This window comes from Xiphophorus maculatus, chromosome 20 (assembly GCF_002775205.1).
Source record: "Xiphophorus maculatus strain JP 163 A chromosome 20, X_maculatus-5.0-male, whole genome shotgun sequence".
NCBI lineage: Eukaryota > Metazoa > Chordata > Actinopteri > Cyprinodontiformes > Poeciliidae > Xiphophorus > Xiphophorus maculatus.
The window spans coordinates 3,308,828-3,323,703 of record NC_036462.1 but is presented as its reverse complement, the minus strand read 5'-3'; the positions used below and the strand labels follow the sequence as shown (position 1 = coordinate 3,323,703).

At 42.5% G+C, this 14,876-nt stretch overlaps 2 protein-coding genes across 3 annotated transcripts; both read left to right on the top strand.

Moving 5' to 3' along the window:
• Window positions 1–370: 370 nt before the first annotated feature.
• On the top strand, window positions 371–5,990 carry LOC102228910 (transmembrane protein 263-like). Of its 2 annotated transcripts, none has more exons than XM_005808551.2 (3): window positions 371–633; window positions 3,761–3,860; window positions 5,046–5,990. In XM_005808551.2, exons 1-3 carry the CDS (start codon window positions 625–627, stop codon window positions 5,330–5,332), a joined length of 396 nt encoding a protein of 131 aa, XP_005808608.1. In that variant the 5' UTR covers window positions 371–624; the 3' UTR covers window positions 5,333–5,990. The 2 variants fall into 2 exon arrangements, with proteins under 2 accessions (XP_005808608.1, XP_023209246.1); XM_023353478.1 differs by having other exon boundaries at window positions 373–633; window positions 3,773–3,860; window positions 5,046–5,985.
• A 1,509-nt stretch (window positions 5,991–7,499) lies between these two features.
• hgh1 (HGH1 homolog) lies at window positions 7,500–14,172 on the top strand. Its single transcript, XM_005808542.3, has 10 exons — window positions 7,500–7,638; window positions 8,673–8,798; window positions 9,485–9,623; window positions 10,831–10,968; window positions 11,099–11,250; window positions 11,351–11,451; window positions 11,535–11,633; window positions 13,293–13,384; window positions 13,452–13,574; window positions 13,692–14,172. Exons 2-10 carry the CDS (start codon window positions 8,689–8,691, stop codon window positions 13,842–13,844), a joined length of 1,107 nt encoding a protein of 368 aa, XP_005808599.2. The 5' UTR covers window positions 7,500–7,638; window positions 8,673–8,688; the 3' UTR covers window positions 13,845–14,172.
• The last annotated feature ends 704 nt before the right edge of the window (window positions 14,173–14,876 follow it).

Genomic DNA, 14,876 nt, shown 5'->3' with positions numbered 1-14,876 from the left:
AGATCCACGTCCTGTGAGCCAATAGCGGGTCGTCATAGTTCATAACAGCGAATTTTAAAATGAATGCTACCACTGTGTAGTATATTGAAATATTAAACTAATCAATGTAGATTTTCGTTTATTTATTTTGTTTTTGTTAAAAAATACATTTTGTTTTTTTAATTAATATGGCAAAAATTGGTCGGGACTATTTTATATCCCTTGAATATTGGTCGTGACATGTCACGGCCGTCCATACCCAAACCTACGCCCATGCTGTCAAGCATAGTTTGCGCATCCATCCATCCTCAGCTCGTCAAAGTGAGGAGTTTTACTTTGAAGGTCTTCACCGGAAGTGCGCTGCGTTGCTGCGTGTACTTTGACAGCGGGATGTCTGCGTGTCCATGAGTGCGTGTGCTTGGTGAAGGCGCCACGTCGGCAGAAGCAGCAGAGAGAAGAGCAGCGGCAGCGGCAGCAGCGGGTCTGCAGAAACTCTGGAGAAGTTGGTTGTTTGGAGGGCTGACGGACTGACGGACTGACCGACCGACAGCTGCAGGGTTCAGGTTCCCTCTCCAAAACTCAGACCGAGGCCCGTTTCTCAATCTGCTGCTGGCTCAGGTGTTCCAGCCAGAAGCACTGGGAACAATGGTGAAGGTAAGAACGCACCAGCATCCCCATTAAAGCGCAGCTTGCTCCAAGTTTTTCCTCTGCGCTGCTGAGGTCCGGAGTGATGATGTGGATCAGGAGCACAGTTAGAGCTTGTTTTCACATTTAAAAGCCCTGCAGCAGAAACTGCAGCTGGTCCAACTAACTGAGGCACCAGGTTGTTGTTTTTTCTCCTGACTGCCTGGATGGAGGATAAAAACCTGCAGCTGTGGGTCACAAGGGAAACAGACGGGAAGAAAATCTGCTTTCAGGATAAATCTCCTGAAAAAGCTCAGATTAGAGCACAACAATGAGATGTGAAGCTCAGAGCTTCATGTTGTTTCACTGAAATGTGAAGAAGTTAACATCATGGTGTCACATCTCCAACAAGATGGAGCATTCAGGGAACACCAGGAGCCAAAACGAGTCAAAAATATGCTGAGTCTTTTACTAAATGTGATTAAAAACCAGCCAACCAGACCCGTCCAGAGAGAGAGTGAGCTGAAAACATGTTAGATTATTACATGTTTAAACACGACTCTGAGCTCCAACAGTGATCTCTGTGTCTGGTTTTCCTTCCCATCGAAGGAATGATCAGACACCAGCAGGCCGCAGCCTTTCCCAACCCTCCCGAGACTTTTTCCCAAGATTCAGAGTTTCATAACAAGTCAGCTTGCTGTCTGGTTTGCATTTGGCACGAAGAAAACAGTTCAGCAGGAAGCTAAACAGTCAGAAAGGCCGGGTTTGGTTTGGGTTTGGTTGGGTTGGGTTGGGTTGGGTTTGGGTTGGGTTGGGTTGGGTTGGGTTTGGGTTTGGTTTGGTTTGGGTTGGGTTGGGTTGGGTTGGGTTTGGGTTTGGTTTGGGTTTGGGTTTGGGTTTGGGTTTGGGTTTGGGTTGGGTTGGGATTGGGTTGGGTTGGGTTTGGGTTGGGGTTGGGTTTGGTTTGGTTTGGTTTGGTTTGGGTTTGGGTTTGGTTTGGTTTGGTTTGGGTTGGGTTGGGTTGGGTTGGGAGACCAGGGGAAAGCTGAGCCTTCATCAGCTGGGCTGTTGGACCCAACCTGGTTCATGTTAGGAAAAGTTGAACCAGAACATCACAAACCCCCAGTTTGACATCTGTTATTGTCATGTAAAACTATCACATGCAGTTTTTCATATCAATCTATGGATCATTATTGATTAGTTTTTTGCTTGAAGTATCTGAAATACTGCCAGGCTGGTGGCATGTCCGTTCCTGTTTTATCCAAAGTTTTCACTCCACATCATTGATTTTTTATTATAATAATTATTTCAAGTAGTTTTTAGGCACAGTAGCAAAACTTTAGACTGTTGTTGTGCAAGTTACCTTACAAGTTGTTGCTAGGTAACCAAAGAGTGTGAGTTAGTTGATGCCACCCATCTTTAGAACTGTCAAAATAATCAATAAATCAATTAATTGCATGGTAACGTTTTAATTTATTATTCTCTCTTTTTACCAAAACTGGATGACGAAAAGTTTTCAGTCTTTGGTCTCAACTAGCTCTTATTTTGAAGGACAGTTTTGTTTACTGAGACTTCATAATTCACTTTATTTGTTGTGTATGTTGTTATGTTTATTAATTTTGAATATTTAAAATGTCTTCCAGTTGCAGTCTTAAATGTTCGTTAGAATTTAAAGCTTATTTATCTATGAGAACGTGTTCTTGCATTATTATGCCGTCATTATATCACGTGAAAATGGTCTGTAAACAACAATATTATCGTTTATCACAATAACTTCTGGAACAATTTATCGTCCAGCAACATTTGTTATTATAACAGGCCTGTAACCTGCTCAGCTCAGATCGCCATCAGAGGTTAGCTGAGAAGCTGAAGCCTTTCCTCTGCCTACATCTCCCAGAATGCTGTGCGTTTGTGGATCAGAGTTCTGTCAGATGTATTATTTATTGATAATCACACTGACCATATCCGGTCCAGTTGGTTCGGTACCAGACGACTCCAGCTCCGTTTACCTCCTGAACTCATGCAGAATGTTTAGATGAGGAACTAAAGTGTTCACTGCAACGTTCTGTAGGGAACCTTTAGAAAGTGACACCGGACACAACCAGAGAAGTCTCCCAGCTGTGCCTGAGCTGCGGACAGGAAGATGGACCGAACCAGAACTCTGTAACAGTGTAAGGTCCAAAGCTGCTCTGCTCTGAACTGATTGACCCAAAACAATGTAAACATTTCTGGTTCTGGAGTCCAAATCCAGTGTTCAACCGGTCCAAAACGCTGCACAGCTGATGAGATCCTACTAGAGCTGCAGCTGACAATTATTGAAGTAATTGATTATTAATCAGATTTAAAAAATCTGATTTTTCATTTAACCACTTGAGCTTATTTTGTACATATTATAAACATATTAAAAGAAATAAATAATTTAGTTCCTTTTTTAAATAATAAAATAAAAATTTTCAGCATTCCGTCAGTGAACTTCTTTTTTTATGGCTGAAGATGCTAAAACATTCTTCTGCCATCAACATGTGATTAGTTATTGATTAATAATTGAATAGCAAAACGTGATTAATAGGAGACTTTTACAAAATGTCAAGTTAAAACTGCCAGTAGAGGAGTTCTGGTTAGAACAGATTTACAGGCTAAAAAGGTTTTTAATCTTTAAACGTAAAATATTTGTTCTATTTCAGTTTTGGTTTTATTGCTAAGCTGAGTGCGTTGTTCTGTCAGCAAATGAAAGAGTCTGTATCGTCTAAAACGATTAATCGGTTACTAAATTATTCAAAAATTATTTAAAAATACAGTTTAATTGTTTCTGCACTAGATGTTACAGCAGACTTTCTGTTCCTCTGCCTGGGGATTTCCCTACAGCTGCTCTTATGCTGCACTCAAGCACATCCAGTACACCGGATCATATAAATATTAAAATGACAAATTTATTTTAACCCTTTTTTACCCTCAAATGTTCTTCTTTTAATAAAGTATTTCTAAACAGCATTGACCACTTTATTTTTATCCATCCACCCTTCCATCCAGCAGCTCAAGTTCCTTGTTTTAATTAATTTAGTTTTAGTCTTTATAATAAAAATCAGGAGTGGAGCAGGTAGTTTAACGTTCCCAGTTTAATGTTCCCATCATGTTGTAATTCCTGGTGACTCTTCAGGTTTTTCCGCAGGACGTGAACAGCGTGAACGTGGAGCCGCAGCCCGGGACCAGCCTGGCCTCGGACGAAGCTGAGCCCGCCGACAGCCAGTCCCCAGAGGGTAAGCGCTGAGCCGAGGGACGTGTCTAATCGCTGGAACATCGGTGGGGAACATGGTGCAATCTAGGCTCGGATGTTGCTGCTGCTACTCCAGAACCAGTTGTTTCGTGTTTGTGTGCAGCTGCAGCTGTCTGTGTCGCAGCATCCTGTGCACCAATTCAGACCCCTTTTGGTCACCATGGCGACCCAGCCTCCTGAGGGTCTCCAGAGTGACTTTAAATGACTGTAGTGCCTCTCAGGAAGCAATCAAATCAAATCTGAGATGTTTGCACATAGTTCTCATTTGACATCATACTTCCGGAAACTTTGTAACTGACCGCCATCTTGGTAGGCAGTTGCTGTGAAGTTGCTATGACAACAATAAACAAGAACCAGCTTAGAACTTGATCTCGCCTTGTTCATATCTAACTTATAATCAATATAAGGACATTACAGCTATTACTCAGTGACAAGTTTTTAGTACTCCACTCACCTCTGTGTAAAATTAAGATAAATATCAGTGATATTTATCTTAAATAAAGATACATATCTTATCTTTATTTAAGATAAAACTGGTATTATTGCAGTAATACCAGTAACTAGCATGTGATGGACATGTAGCTTATGTGGATGTTGCTACATGTACTTAGTCTGCCAGTCACCAGAACTTTGTTATTCACATGAAGAGTTTGTACGTCTTTTACAAATCCATTCTAACATTGATTGTATGTGTCCGTGGATTTCAGGCTGCAAAGCTCCTCCATGGTGGACTGTGCCTGTTCATAGTGAACTATGTCAGAGAATGAGGTTGGAGGCAGCTTGTCCACATCGTCTGATATATTTTCCTTCTCTGTCTCATATGGAGGAGCCATTTTGTTCATTTATGTTTCTCTTACACATTGTGGGATTAAAAGTTCTTCATTCAGGTCGATAGGAAAAATAGAATAGAATAGAATAACTTTATTCATCCCAGCAGGGAAATTACTTTGCAGTTACAGCAGCATAGAGACAAGACACACAACAACCAGCACTGAGTAGCAATGTAGATAAATAAGAATAAAATATAACATGCTGTCAATATAAAAGCAGCTTAGAGCAGTCCTTGCAAAGATTCAAGAATGCAGAAACAGTATTTATATGTAAATATATGTACAGCAAGTGTGCCACAGATGCAATAAATCCAAACTTTGTTTGATCTGTGTTCCAGACCCCGGTAAAGATCACGCCGTCGCTCCGCCCGGCATGGTGTGGCGGGTCACCGGCGGCCTCTTCAACGTCACCAAGGGCGTAGTCGGCGCCGCGGTGGGCGGAGTCGCCTGGGTGGGCGGGAAGAGCCTGGAGATCACCAAGTCGGCGGTGACCACGGTGCCGTCGGTGGGCGTGGGTCTGGTGAAGGGCGGCGTCTCCGCCGTGGCCGGCGGCGTCTCCAGCGTGGGCTCTACAGTCGCCAACAAAGTGCCGTTCACCGCCAAGAGGAAGGACAAGTCAGAGTGAGGTGGTGGTGATGATGATGACTGATGGATTGCCCCGCCCTGAGCCAATCGAGACAGGCGGATCTCGACCAATCAGATGCCACCGTGCCTTCCCCCGATCGCCTCGTCACAACAACTCCAGACTGTAAAATAAAGACTGTGCAGCTCTACTTCACCGACCCAAACGTGTTCTGCTCTGCGTTGGTGACGACACCCTGATGAACCCTTCTACCAGTTTATGGACCAGTGTGAGGCCACGCCCTCTTCCTGCTCTCAAACCACAGACGTCTGCTGAAACCTTTCTGTCTTCAGATGCTGATTTTTGTGCTTTCTGTCTGTTTTGAAGTATTATTGCAACCTGTCTGTCAGTAAAGTGTGTGTTGAGGGATCAGACTGTTTCTTCTGAGCCCCCCCCCCCCCCCCCCCCCCCCCTCGCTCTGCATGCAGGAACATCTCTGAAATATCTGAAGAGTGACGAGTCTCTGCAGCCTCTTTACGGTGAAACTTGTTGAGCCTGAATTACTCAGAAAATTGAACTGTTCCTGTAATCAGATGTTTACTCTGCTGCAGGAATCAGTCATTAGCATTTCAATGCAGCTGTTGTTGAGGATATGAAAAATGTTTATGTATTTTTTTCAATATATCAATAAAATAGTTTAGAAGGTTAAACATAAACAGGACTTTTTCTCACTTTCTACCTATTATACAAAATGTCCTTTTTGCATGTTTTTGTCCTTCCATTTGCTGGTAGCAGCTGAAGCAACAATGTCCAACTGATTTATGGAAGTAAGTTTATGTGTCTGGAAATCAAGCAGTTTCAAAAAACTCCCGACTATCAGTTGGCGGACGCTGCCTTGTTACCTAGCAACTCAAGTGGAGCTTGTCAACTGGTTTTATGTGATGTTCAATGGCTGCTGGAGAAAAGCAATGTTTGGTTACTGACTCGGTTCAGAAAGCGCTGCTGCTGCCGTCCTGGTGGTTCAGAACTCTCCACTACTGGGTCAAAGATGGACCACTGTACCATCGCATATCTGATGGCAATAGGGTCGGACAATCGATAGCAAAATATATTGTGGTAGACACATGATCAATATCAATGGATCATGCATCTGATAGAATATTCACTGAACTTCAACACAGAACTGCACAGCATTCTGGGAGATGTAGGCAGAGCAAAGACTAGCTGCTCAACCTGTCAAGGTTAGCCAAGCAAAGTTAGTGGCATTCATTAACTCACTCACTCTTTGGTTACCTAGCAACTAGCTCACTCTTTGGTTACCTAGCAACTAGCTCACTTTTTGGTCACCTAGCAACAGGCTTTTTAGTATCTTGCACAGCAGCAGTTTGAGGTTTTGCCAGTGTGCCTTATATTTGATTTTAAAAAAACAACATGGAGTGAAAATTGTGGATGAAATAGGAAAGATCCGCCTCCAGCTTCACAGTGTAAATATTTAAAACAATAAAAAAAATAACTAATTATTGATATAGACTGGTATAAAATGCTTATTTTGTGATAAGTTTTTCAGTCAACGTCCAGCCCTGGTTTACAGTCATTTTCACGTATAGTAGGTGTAAACAAGGAGTTGGGGGCGTGGCCAGCAGCAGCTTATTTGCATAAAAGTGACAGAAACCCTAAAACAGTTCGTTCTGAAAGGAGCTCAAAATGGACTTAATTGAGGTGAATTTTGATTATTTAAGAATGATTCTGTGCAGCAAAACATATAACAAACATGTTTTGCACAGCTGATAGACCTACCCTAATTTGTTTAAAATAAAGCATCATTGGTCCCCTTTTAAGGTGGATTTGTTCAGAGCAACAGTTTTCATTTGGAGGCTGAAAAATGGCAGATTTAGGAACCATCTCACACAGTCAGGACCCTGGTAAATCTTACCTAAATCTTTAACTTTTTGCATAAAATGTGAGATTTATTTTCTGAAAATGAGATCAAAATCTGCCTATAAGTCACAGGACTAGTTGACGGTAGAGGTCTAATTGGTAATCTAATGAAACCGGCAGAGAAAACACGGAAGTTACTCAAATCTTTTTTTTTAAATCCGAAATATTCTAGTGAGTTTATTATTGTTTTCCCGTTTGTTTTTCTGCCAATTTCTTGTTCATCCTCCAGTCCAGATGGTGGCGGCATACAGCTCATAGTTAGTCTGCCATTTGCCATGTAACGCCAGAAGAAGAAGAACCCGGAAGTGACGCGTTGTTTCGCGCTGCCTCGTCCACATGCGGTTTCTTCCACATGATGTTTAATTCTGGAAGAGTTTTTGTAAAGAAACGCTGAGGCAGGAGAACAGGAGGAGTCCTGCTGCGAGTTTAAGGTGAATTTTATTGAAACATTTAATTTTATCTGCATGTCTCAATCTTTATCAACAAAAACGTGATCAAATATGATCAACTATGTGACAATCAGCTGTTTCCTCAGACCAAACATCACCTGATGAAGCGGTTATTATAGCAGATTCTGAGTAATTATTCTATTATAGAGCTGTGTGTAAATTAAACACGAACCAAATACCAATATACTTTATTTATTTCTTTTATATTTACCCACAGCGGTCCGATAGAGTAGGAGTGCTGAGCTTCACTCATGAAAATCAAGTAAACATCTTTTTTTATTCAAAACTGGATCATAAGATATATTTTCCATGTTTAAGTTTTGATTTAATAGGAATTGGTCTTTTAGCAGCAGATAAATCAAGCTACAGTAATAAACTATTTTAATCCTGGCTTTATTTTCATTAAAAGTGCTATTTTTTTTAGAAAGTTTCCTCCATTTTTAATGCAAGTGAAACAAAATAATTTTAAGACTTGTTAAAACCCCAATCATTTTACCAATATAACAATAATTTCCATTGAATTTGAAAGTTTTCTTGTAATGGTTTCTGTATTTTTACACTGTATTGTTTTGTATTTTTATAGATTGTCTTATTTCTCTGTTTCTTTGTGAGTTGTTGTATTGTTCTGCATCTTTAAGTTATATAGAAGGGAAAAAAATCTGACTTAATAATTTAAAATTAGATATCTAGTATTTTTAAAGACAAACCCGAAAATAAAAAATGCTAATAAATATAATAATAAAATAGATTTAAATCAGTCTCTAAATCACAAAACAGACCGATTTAGAGGTTTGGATGTTAATTTCAACAACAAAGCTGGTGTGGAAACAAGAGGTCTCACTCCAACATAAACTGTGGATCTGTGTTTCTGGTGCATTTTTGGTTAAAACGTGTTTATTCTTGATTCAGTGAAGTTGCAGTAGTTAACAGTAATTTACTAAGTACTAAAAGTAGTTTGATCTTTATATTTTTTGAAGTTATGTGGGGTTGACTGTGGTTTGGTCTCTGTCCATCAGACGGTTTGCTGAGAAGATGCTGAGTGATGCTGAGGCTGCAGAGCTGCTGGCCTTCCTGACGCCCAGCACCCGGCCGGACGTGAAGGGGAAGGCCACCAAGTACATCCTGGGGCTGTCTGGAAGCAGGTGGGGCAGGTGACCTCTGAGCGGCGGGGTCAGCCGACGGGTTATAATGGTTTTGGGCTTTTCATTATTGTTTAGTTTTATTTCATTGTGATTTTTTTTGTTTGTCTAATTTGGTTAGTTCTGGTTAGTTTTTAGAACGTGTTTGCTACTTTTTATTAGTTAAATATTGTTTACTTTGAGTTTAGTTTTTATTAGTTATAGTGATTCGTTTAGTTTTTTGTACTTTGGTAAATTTTTAGGTGCAGAATTCAAAAAGGTCAAAGGATTGTGATTATGTCTACATGGATTGGATGATGAATACTCGACAGAAAATACAGTTTTCAAAAAATGTATTCAGTCATTGTTGAACAACCAATTGCCTTTGGTGTTTCATTCCAAATTTTTGCTGTAGCCATGAGTTCAAAATGCTAATAAATAGATTAATTAACACAAAAATAAAAGGATATTATATCTATAAATTGAGCATGTTTTTGTTAGTTTTATAAACACACGATAAATTCTTAGTTAATTATAGTTTTTTCCCATAAATTCCTGTTTTTTTTTACTTTAGTTAACAAAAAGGTTTTCTATTTAGTTAGTTTTAGTGAACTATCATAACCTTTGTGGGGCACTGACCTCTGGAGAGGTCAGGGGTCACCATTGATTGATTCAGGAGCATCAACGCCAGCGCTGTTTGTTACTTTCAGAGATGGCTGCCGGTTCCTGCGCTCCAAACCCGACCTGTTAGCTGCTCTGTTTGCGCTGACCTCCGACCCCTCTGTTGCCATAGTGAAGGACTGCTACCACATCCTGATCAATCTGTCAGCTGATGAGACTCTGCACCAGGTGAGCAGCAGGTGAAGGACAAAACGAAGCCGTAGTTAGCTAATAGAATAGAATAGAATAGAAGTACTTTATTCATCCCAGCAGGGAAATTACTTTGCAGTTACAGCATAGAGACAAGACACAATAACAAGGTCCAGGTGTTGAGTCTGGAGTTTGGCTGTGTCAGAGCTGATGACGTCACAGGCCACCGCTGCATCAGCTGATGGGGGAATGTAAACAGCGATCAAAATGGCGGACGTAAACTCCCTCGGTAAATAGCACGGCTGCATTCCCACAGCCAGAAGTTCAATGTCCGGGCTACAAATCTGTTCCTTCACGTTAACATGACCGGGATTACACCACCTCTCACTCACATAAACTGCAATCCCGCCGCCCCTCTTCTTCCGACTCTTGGAAAAGTCCCTGTCCCGCGCACCAAGGAAAATCCAGGGACCTCCACGCTGTATTCCGGAATAAGCGAGTGCAGCCAGGTTTCCATGAAGCAGAAGGTACTGCACTCCCAGTACTCCTTCTGGGTCCTAACCAGCACCGTGAGTTCGTCTGTCCTATTCCCCAAAGACCTCACGTTCCCCACAATAATCGCCGGTACCGCTGGCCTGTGCCGTCTCCTCTTCTACCTCCGTTTAACTCCAGACCCTCAGCCCCGTCGTCTCCTCCGTAACTCCTCCGGAACCACAGGCCCGTCTCCGGGCAGCAGCAGAGGCCCACACAGCGCAATCAGCCGTTCACGCGAGCAAACAATGCTGCTACACCGCTCGGCGAGGTTCTCCGCAACCAAGAGTATAAAAAGTAGCAGAAGAACGCGGAGAACATCGACAGAACCACATCCAGCCATTGTGGAAAGCCCAACTGATGATTCATGGGTTCTTCAAGCACGGATCCTTAATCGGTTACAGCAAATATACACAGACAAACACGACGGGAGCTGCATCTGCAGGCAGCCAGCTGCGCCGGCGCCATCTTGACAAAAAAATAAATAAATAATAATAATGTAATGTAATAATAACTAATAAAAATAATATTTCAGATTAATTTATGGACAGAGTTGGATCCCAATAAACACACTCGGTGTTAATTTGCTGCATTAAATTAGAAGTAGTCTGAACCCTGAAGATGAAATAATATTCAGGATATTTAATGGCAGGAGACTTGAACCAGCTCTGACCTCTGACCTCTGAAGGCCTGCTGGTCTCTGTGTTTTCCTCAGGTTCTGGTCTGTGAGGTTCAGGTTCTTCCGGTTCTGTTGAAGAACCTCCAGGATCCAGAGTTTCTGTTCTCTGATCAGATCAGCACCGTCCTGTCCAACCTGAGCCGCCATGATAAGACCTGCAGGACCGTCTTCCAGGTACGCCCGGCCAGTTCCCCGCTGGTTGATTGTCAGGGTTCAGCGCAGACATCGGGCTCCTCTCACCTGTCGGGTGGATGAAGTTCCTCCTCACCTGTCGGGTTAAAGCCTCTGCTGGTTGCTCTCTCAGGTCCTGCAGGAGGAGCTCGGTCTGGCCCAGCTGGTGGAAATCTTCTGCAATGAAAGCTTCAATAGAAAGGCCAGGCTGCACTACCTGGGCCCCCTGCTGTCCAACCTGACCCAGCTTCCCGAGGCCAGGAGCCTCTTGATGGACCGGGACAGGTGAGGTTCAGAGCTAGAAGTCGAGTTTTGAGAACATTTGGCCTCTCATCTGGATATTTATTCTTTACATACTAAAACTCTCAGATCTTTTCTGCTCCAGGTGTGTGATCCAGCGTTTGCTGCCGTTCACTCAGTACGAGGCGTCGGTGGTGAGGAGGGGCGGCGTCATCGGCACGCTGAGGAACTGCTGCTTCGACCACGGTGAGAAACTACCAACGCCATCCGGGTTAAGTCTGAAAGAGGAACCAGAACCAGCTCTGACATCCTTCTGCTGTGATCCGCAGCTCATCACGCGTGGCTGCTGAGCGACGCCGTGGACGTGCTGCCGTTCCTGCTTCTGCCTCTGGCCGGCCCGGAGGAGCTCACCGAGGAGGAGAACGAAGGCAGGTCCAAAAATAATACCTTAAAATAATTAGGATATGATCGAAAAGATGATTTATTTCAGTTGTTGGGTTTAAAACGTGAAATACTTGAATAGTGAAACATTTCAGCTGATGAGAATCCAACAGTCATTTCCTAGGAAATTAGAAAATTATTTAATTTCTAAGTCATTTGGAAGAAAACGTCAAACTAAAGCTGTGTTTCTGTCGATTAAAAGAGGGAGTTATTTACAAACTCCTGATTTGATTCTAATTTTTTTTGGACATTTGTAGCAAATAAGAATCTTGATTTTTATGTGAAGCTAAAGGGTAATCCACATTTTAGCCTTTAACCTTTAAAACCACATCAGAATTCTCCCAGTAATTATTGCTGTAAACGATAATGTTGTTTTGAGGCCATTTTCAAGCAGTATAACAGTAATGACATAATAATGCATGAATACTTTCTCACAGATTAATAAGATTTAAATTCTGCTGAACGTTTAACACTGGAAGACATTTTAAATATCCAAAATAAATAAACAAAACAGCAGAAACAGTTAATAAAATGACCTATCAAGTCTCTTGTTACGGCCCGGCTCGGATGGAAAACATATGGACGACACGGCAACCAGAAACATTTTTAGCCCTTCAGAGGCATTTATTAAAAACAACCGGATGTCTAAGGGAGGGTTAAGGTTAGGACCTGGCAACCCAGCGCTCCCTCAGCCTGGTCCTTCCCCAGTCATGGACCCGGTTGACCCCACAGGTCTCAGCTCCCACAACGTGCCAAGCGATCTGCCGGCGCCGCCTCCGAGTCTGGATCTCGGCTGGGCCTGGATCTCCGGGTCGTCTGCGCCTGGTTCTTGTGTCGGCCAGCCTCACATGAGTGGAACGGCTCCTTTATGCAACCCAGGTGGCCACGACATCAGAAGCGCCTCCCACAATCCAGAACCTTAATTGACCGGCAACAATTTACCGGCCACATAGCGAACACACAGGACCGCACAGCAGGGGCCGTCACGTCTCTGAAAACAGAATTGTTTTAGTTGAGACCAAATCACCAGACTGAACACTTTAGTCATCCTGGTTTTGGTAAAAAGACAGATAAGAGAAGAATAATAAATCGTCCAATTTATTAGTTTCAGCTTAATGCTTATTGCAACAGGCCTACTCCTGGATCAACTTTACAGTCAACACTACGTAACACTGCTTTTTCCTGTTGCTTTCACACTTTTTCCTTCCACTCAACATTCCATTAACAGCCAGCTTCTCTAGCAATAATCTTTGGGTTGTGTTTGCCACAACAGAGACGTAACATTTCTGTTTAACATCTGTTGCTGTTTTCGTTGATGTTTTAATTTATTGATGCATACACTAGTATTCTGTTTCAGTGTTTCTCTCTTCCCGTTATTAAACTGGTGAGTTAATGTCTGTCTGAGTGTTTAGCTTGTCCAGTCCAGTCCAGGGTTCTATGCTCGGTCGTCTGCAGAACTTCAACTCAGACCTGATTCAGGAACCTTTTCACCCTGATTAGGTCAAAGGTCAGAGATTAGAGGCCAAAACTAAACATATTTGGCCAAAACTGGTGAAAAATCAAGATGACTCAGCGCCATTAAATGCTCATCAAATGCATCATTAGAATAATCTGGACAGATTATAATCCTTCGTTCTGTTGCTCAGGTCTGCCTGTGGACCTGCAGTATCTGCCAGAGGACAAGCAGCGAGAAGCGGACCCCGACATCAGGAAGATGCTGCTGGAAACCCTGCTACTGGTACCACACACACACACACACAGCTCTGGTTTCATTCAGACTTCCTGACGGTCGGCTCCACCCCCAGCTGACAGCGACTAAAGCCGGCCGCCTGACGCTGCGACAGAAAAACGTTTATCCCATTGTGAGGGAACTCCACCGCTGGGAGAAGGACGTTCATGTCGGCGCCGCCTGCGAGAAACTGGTCCAGGTGAGAAACTCTGACCTGCTGGGGTCTGAGCAGCCGCTAGTCTGTAGGAGCCGCTGATCTGAGCAGCCGCTAGTCTGTAGGAGCCGCTGGTCCAGTCTTGCGTCTCTGTCCTTCCAGGTGCTGATCGGAGATGAGCCGCAGCACGGCATGGAGAACCTGATGGAGGTGGACATCCCGCAGGATGTGGAGGACAAGCTGAGGGAGGAGGATGCCAAGGAGCAGCAGGAGCTGCAGGAGGAGGAGAGAAGGAGGAGAGAGGAAGAGAAGTAGAAGAAGTGAAACAAAGGACTGATCCGGTCTTCATCTTCTCCTGTTTCCGTCATCAGCAGCTCTTCACTGAACTCTGGCTGCTGATCCTGGTTCCAGTCCAGCTACTGACGTCTCTGTGTCCATGTAGAGACGGAGGGACAAACTGACCTTTGACATTCATACAAATATATCCCAAATATAGCCCAGTAAACCCAGCAGCGCCCAGTAAACCCAGCAGCGCATTTATCAATTTAGTCTTTCCATAGAAGAAAAAGCAGATCCAACGTTAGATGTTATTTTATTTTACTGCGTTATTTTGACAAAAGTTCATACTCCTACAATTTTTTTCTATTTTCTCACATTACAAGAAACTTTATTGTATTTTATTGGCATTAAATACAGCAGCTCATCTAACAGTGCAGCATCATTATGAAGGAGAACAGAAATTTGATTTGAAAAGGTTTTGTTTGGTTTCTGTTTATTCAATTTTATTTTAAAGAAGCTATAAATCCAAATAAGATGAAGATAAAATAAATCAGGAAAATAAAGATATTTTTTCCCACTAGTTTAGAATGAAATTATAAACTTTGGGGATCTGAATATATTATTCCTTTATTTAATCAGGTAAACCCCATTGAGATCTAGATCTCATTTTCAAGAGGGACCTGAGCAGAAAATTTGCAATACATAGCAACCTGGTTACAAGATAAAAACATCATAAAAATTATGAGAAACATTTTAAAAATCTATACATTATATTAATGATATATTTGATCTAATTGTTCAGACAGTTTGTAGCTTTTGATTCGTTTCCATTCCTTTAAACTGGCCCGTTTGGTTCTGCTGTCAGCCGCGTTTTCAACACCCAGACCGACCAGAAGAGGGCGCCACGCATTTCTCTCCATCTCATCTCCCATCTCTGCGGAAATTCATCTCTAAGTTGAAAACAAACAGAAAAATGTTTTTACTTGGAAACTGACGCAAAGGATTTAAATTGAACCGGATCACAGTTCGGATCCGAATCTTTTTCTAAGTCCTCCACTTCTACTCAGA

Bases quoted from the DNA above. Each gene is read 5' to 3' on its own strand.
- LOC102228910 (XM_005808551.2), top strand. The intron at 3,861-5,045 runs GTAAGCGCTGAG...TCTGTGTTCCAG, and splicing joins CGACAGCCAGTCCCCAGAGG to ACCCCGGTAAAGATCACGCC.
- hgh1 (XM_005808542.3), top strand. From the start codon at position 8,689: ATGCTGAGTGATGCTGAGGCTGCAGAGCTGCTGGCCTTCCTGACGCCC. The intron at 11,251-11,350 runs GTGAGGTTCAGA...TTTCTGCTCCAG, and splicing joins CTCTTGATGGACCGGGACAG to GTGTGTGATCCAGCGTTTGC. The intron at 13,575-13,691 runs GTGAGAAACTCT...CTGTCCTTCCAG, and splicing joins CCTGCGAGAAACTGGTCCAG to GTGCTGATCGGAGATGAGCC.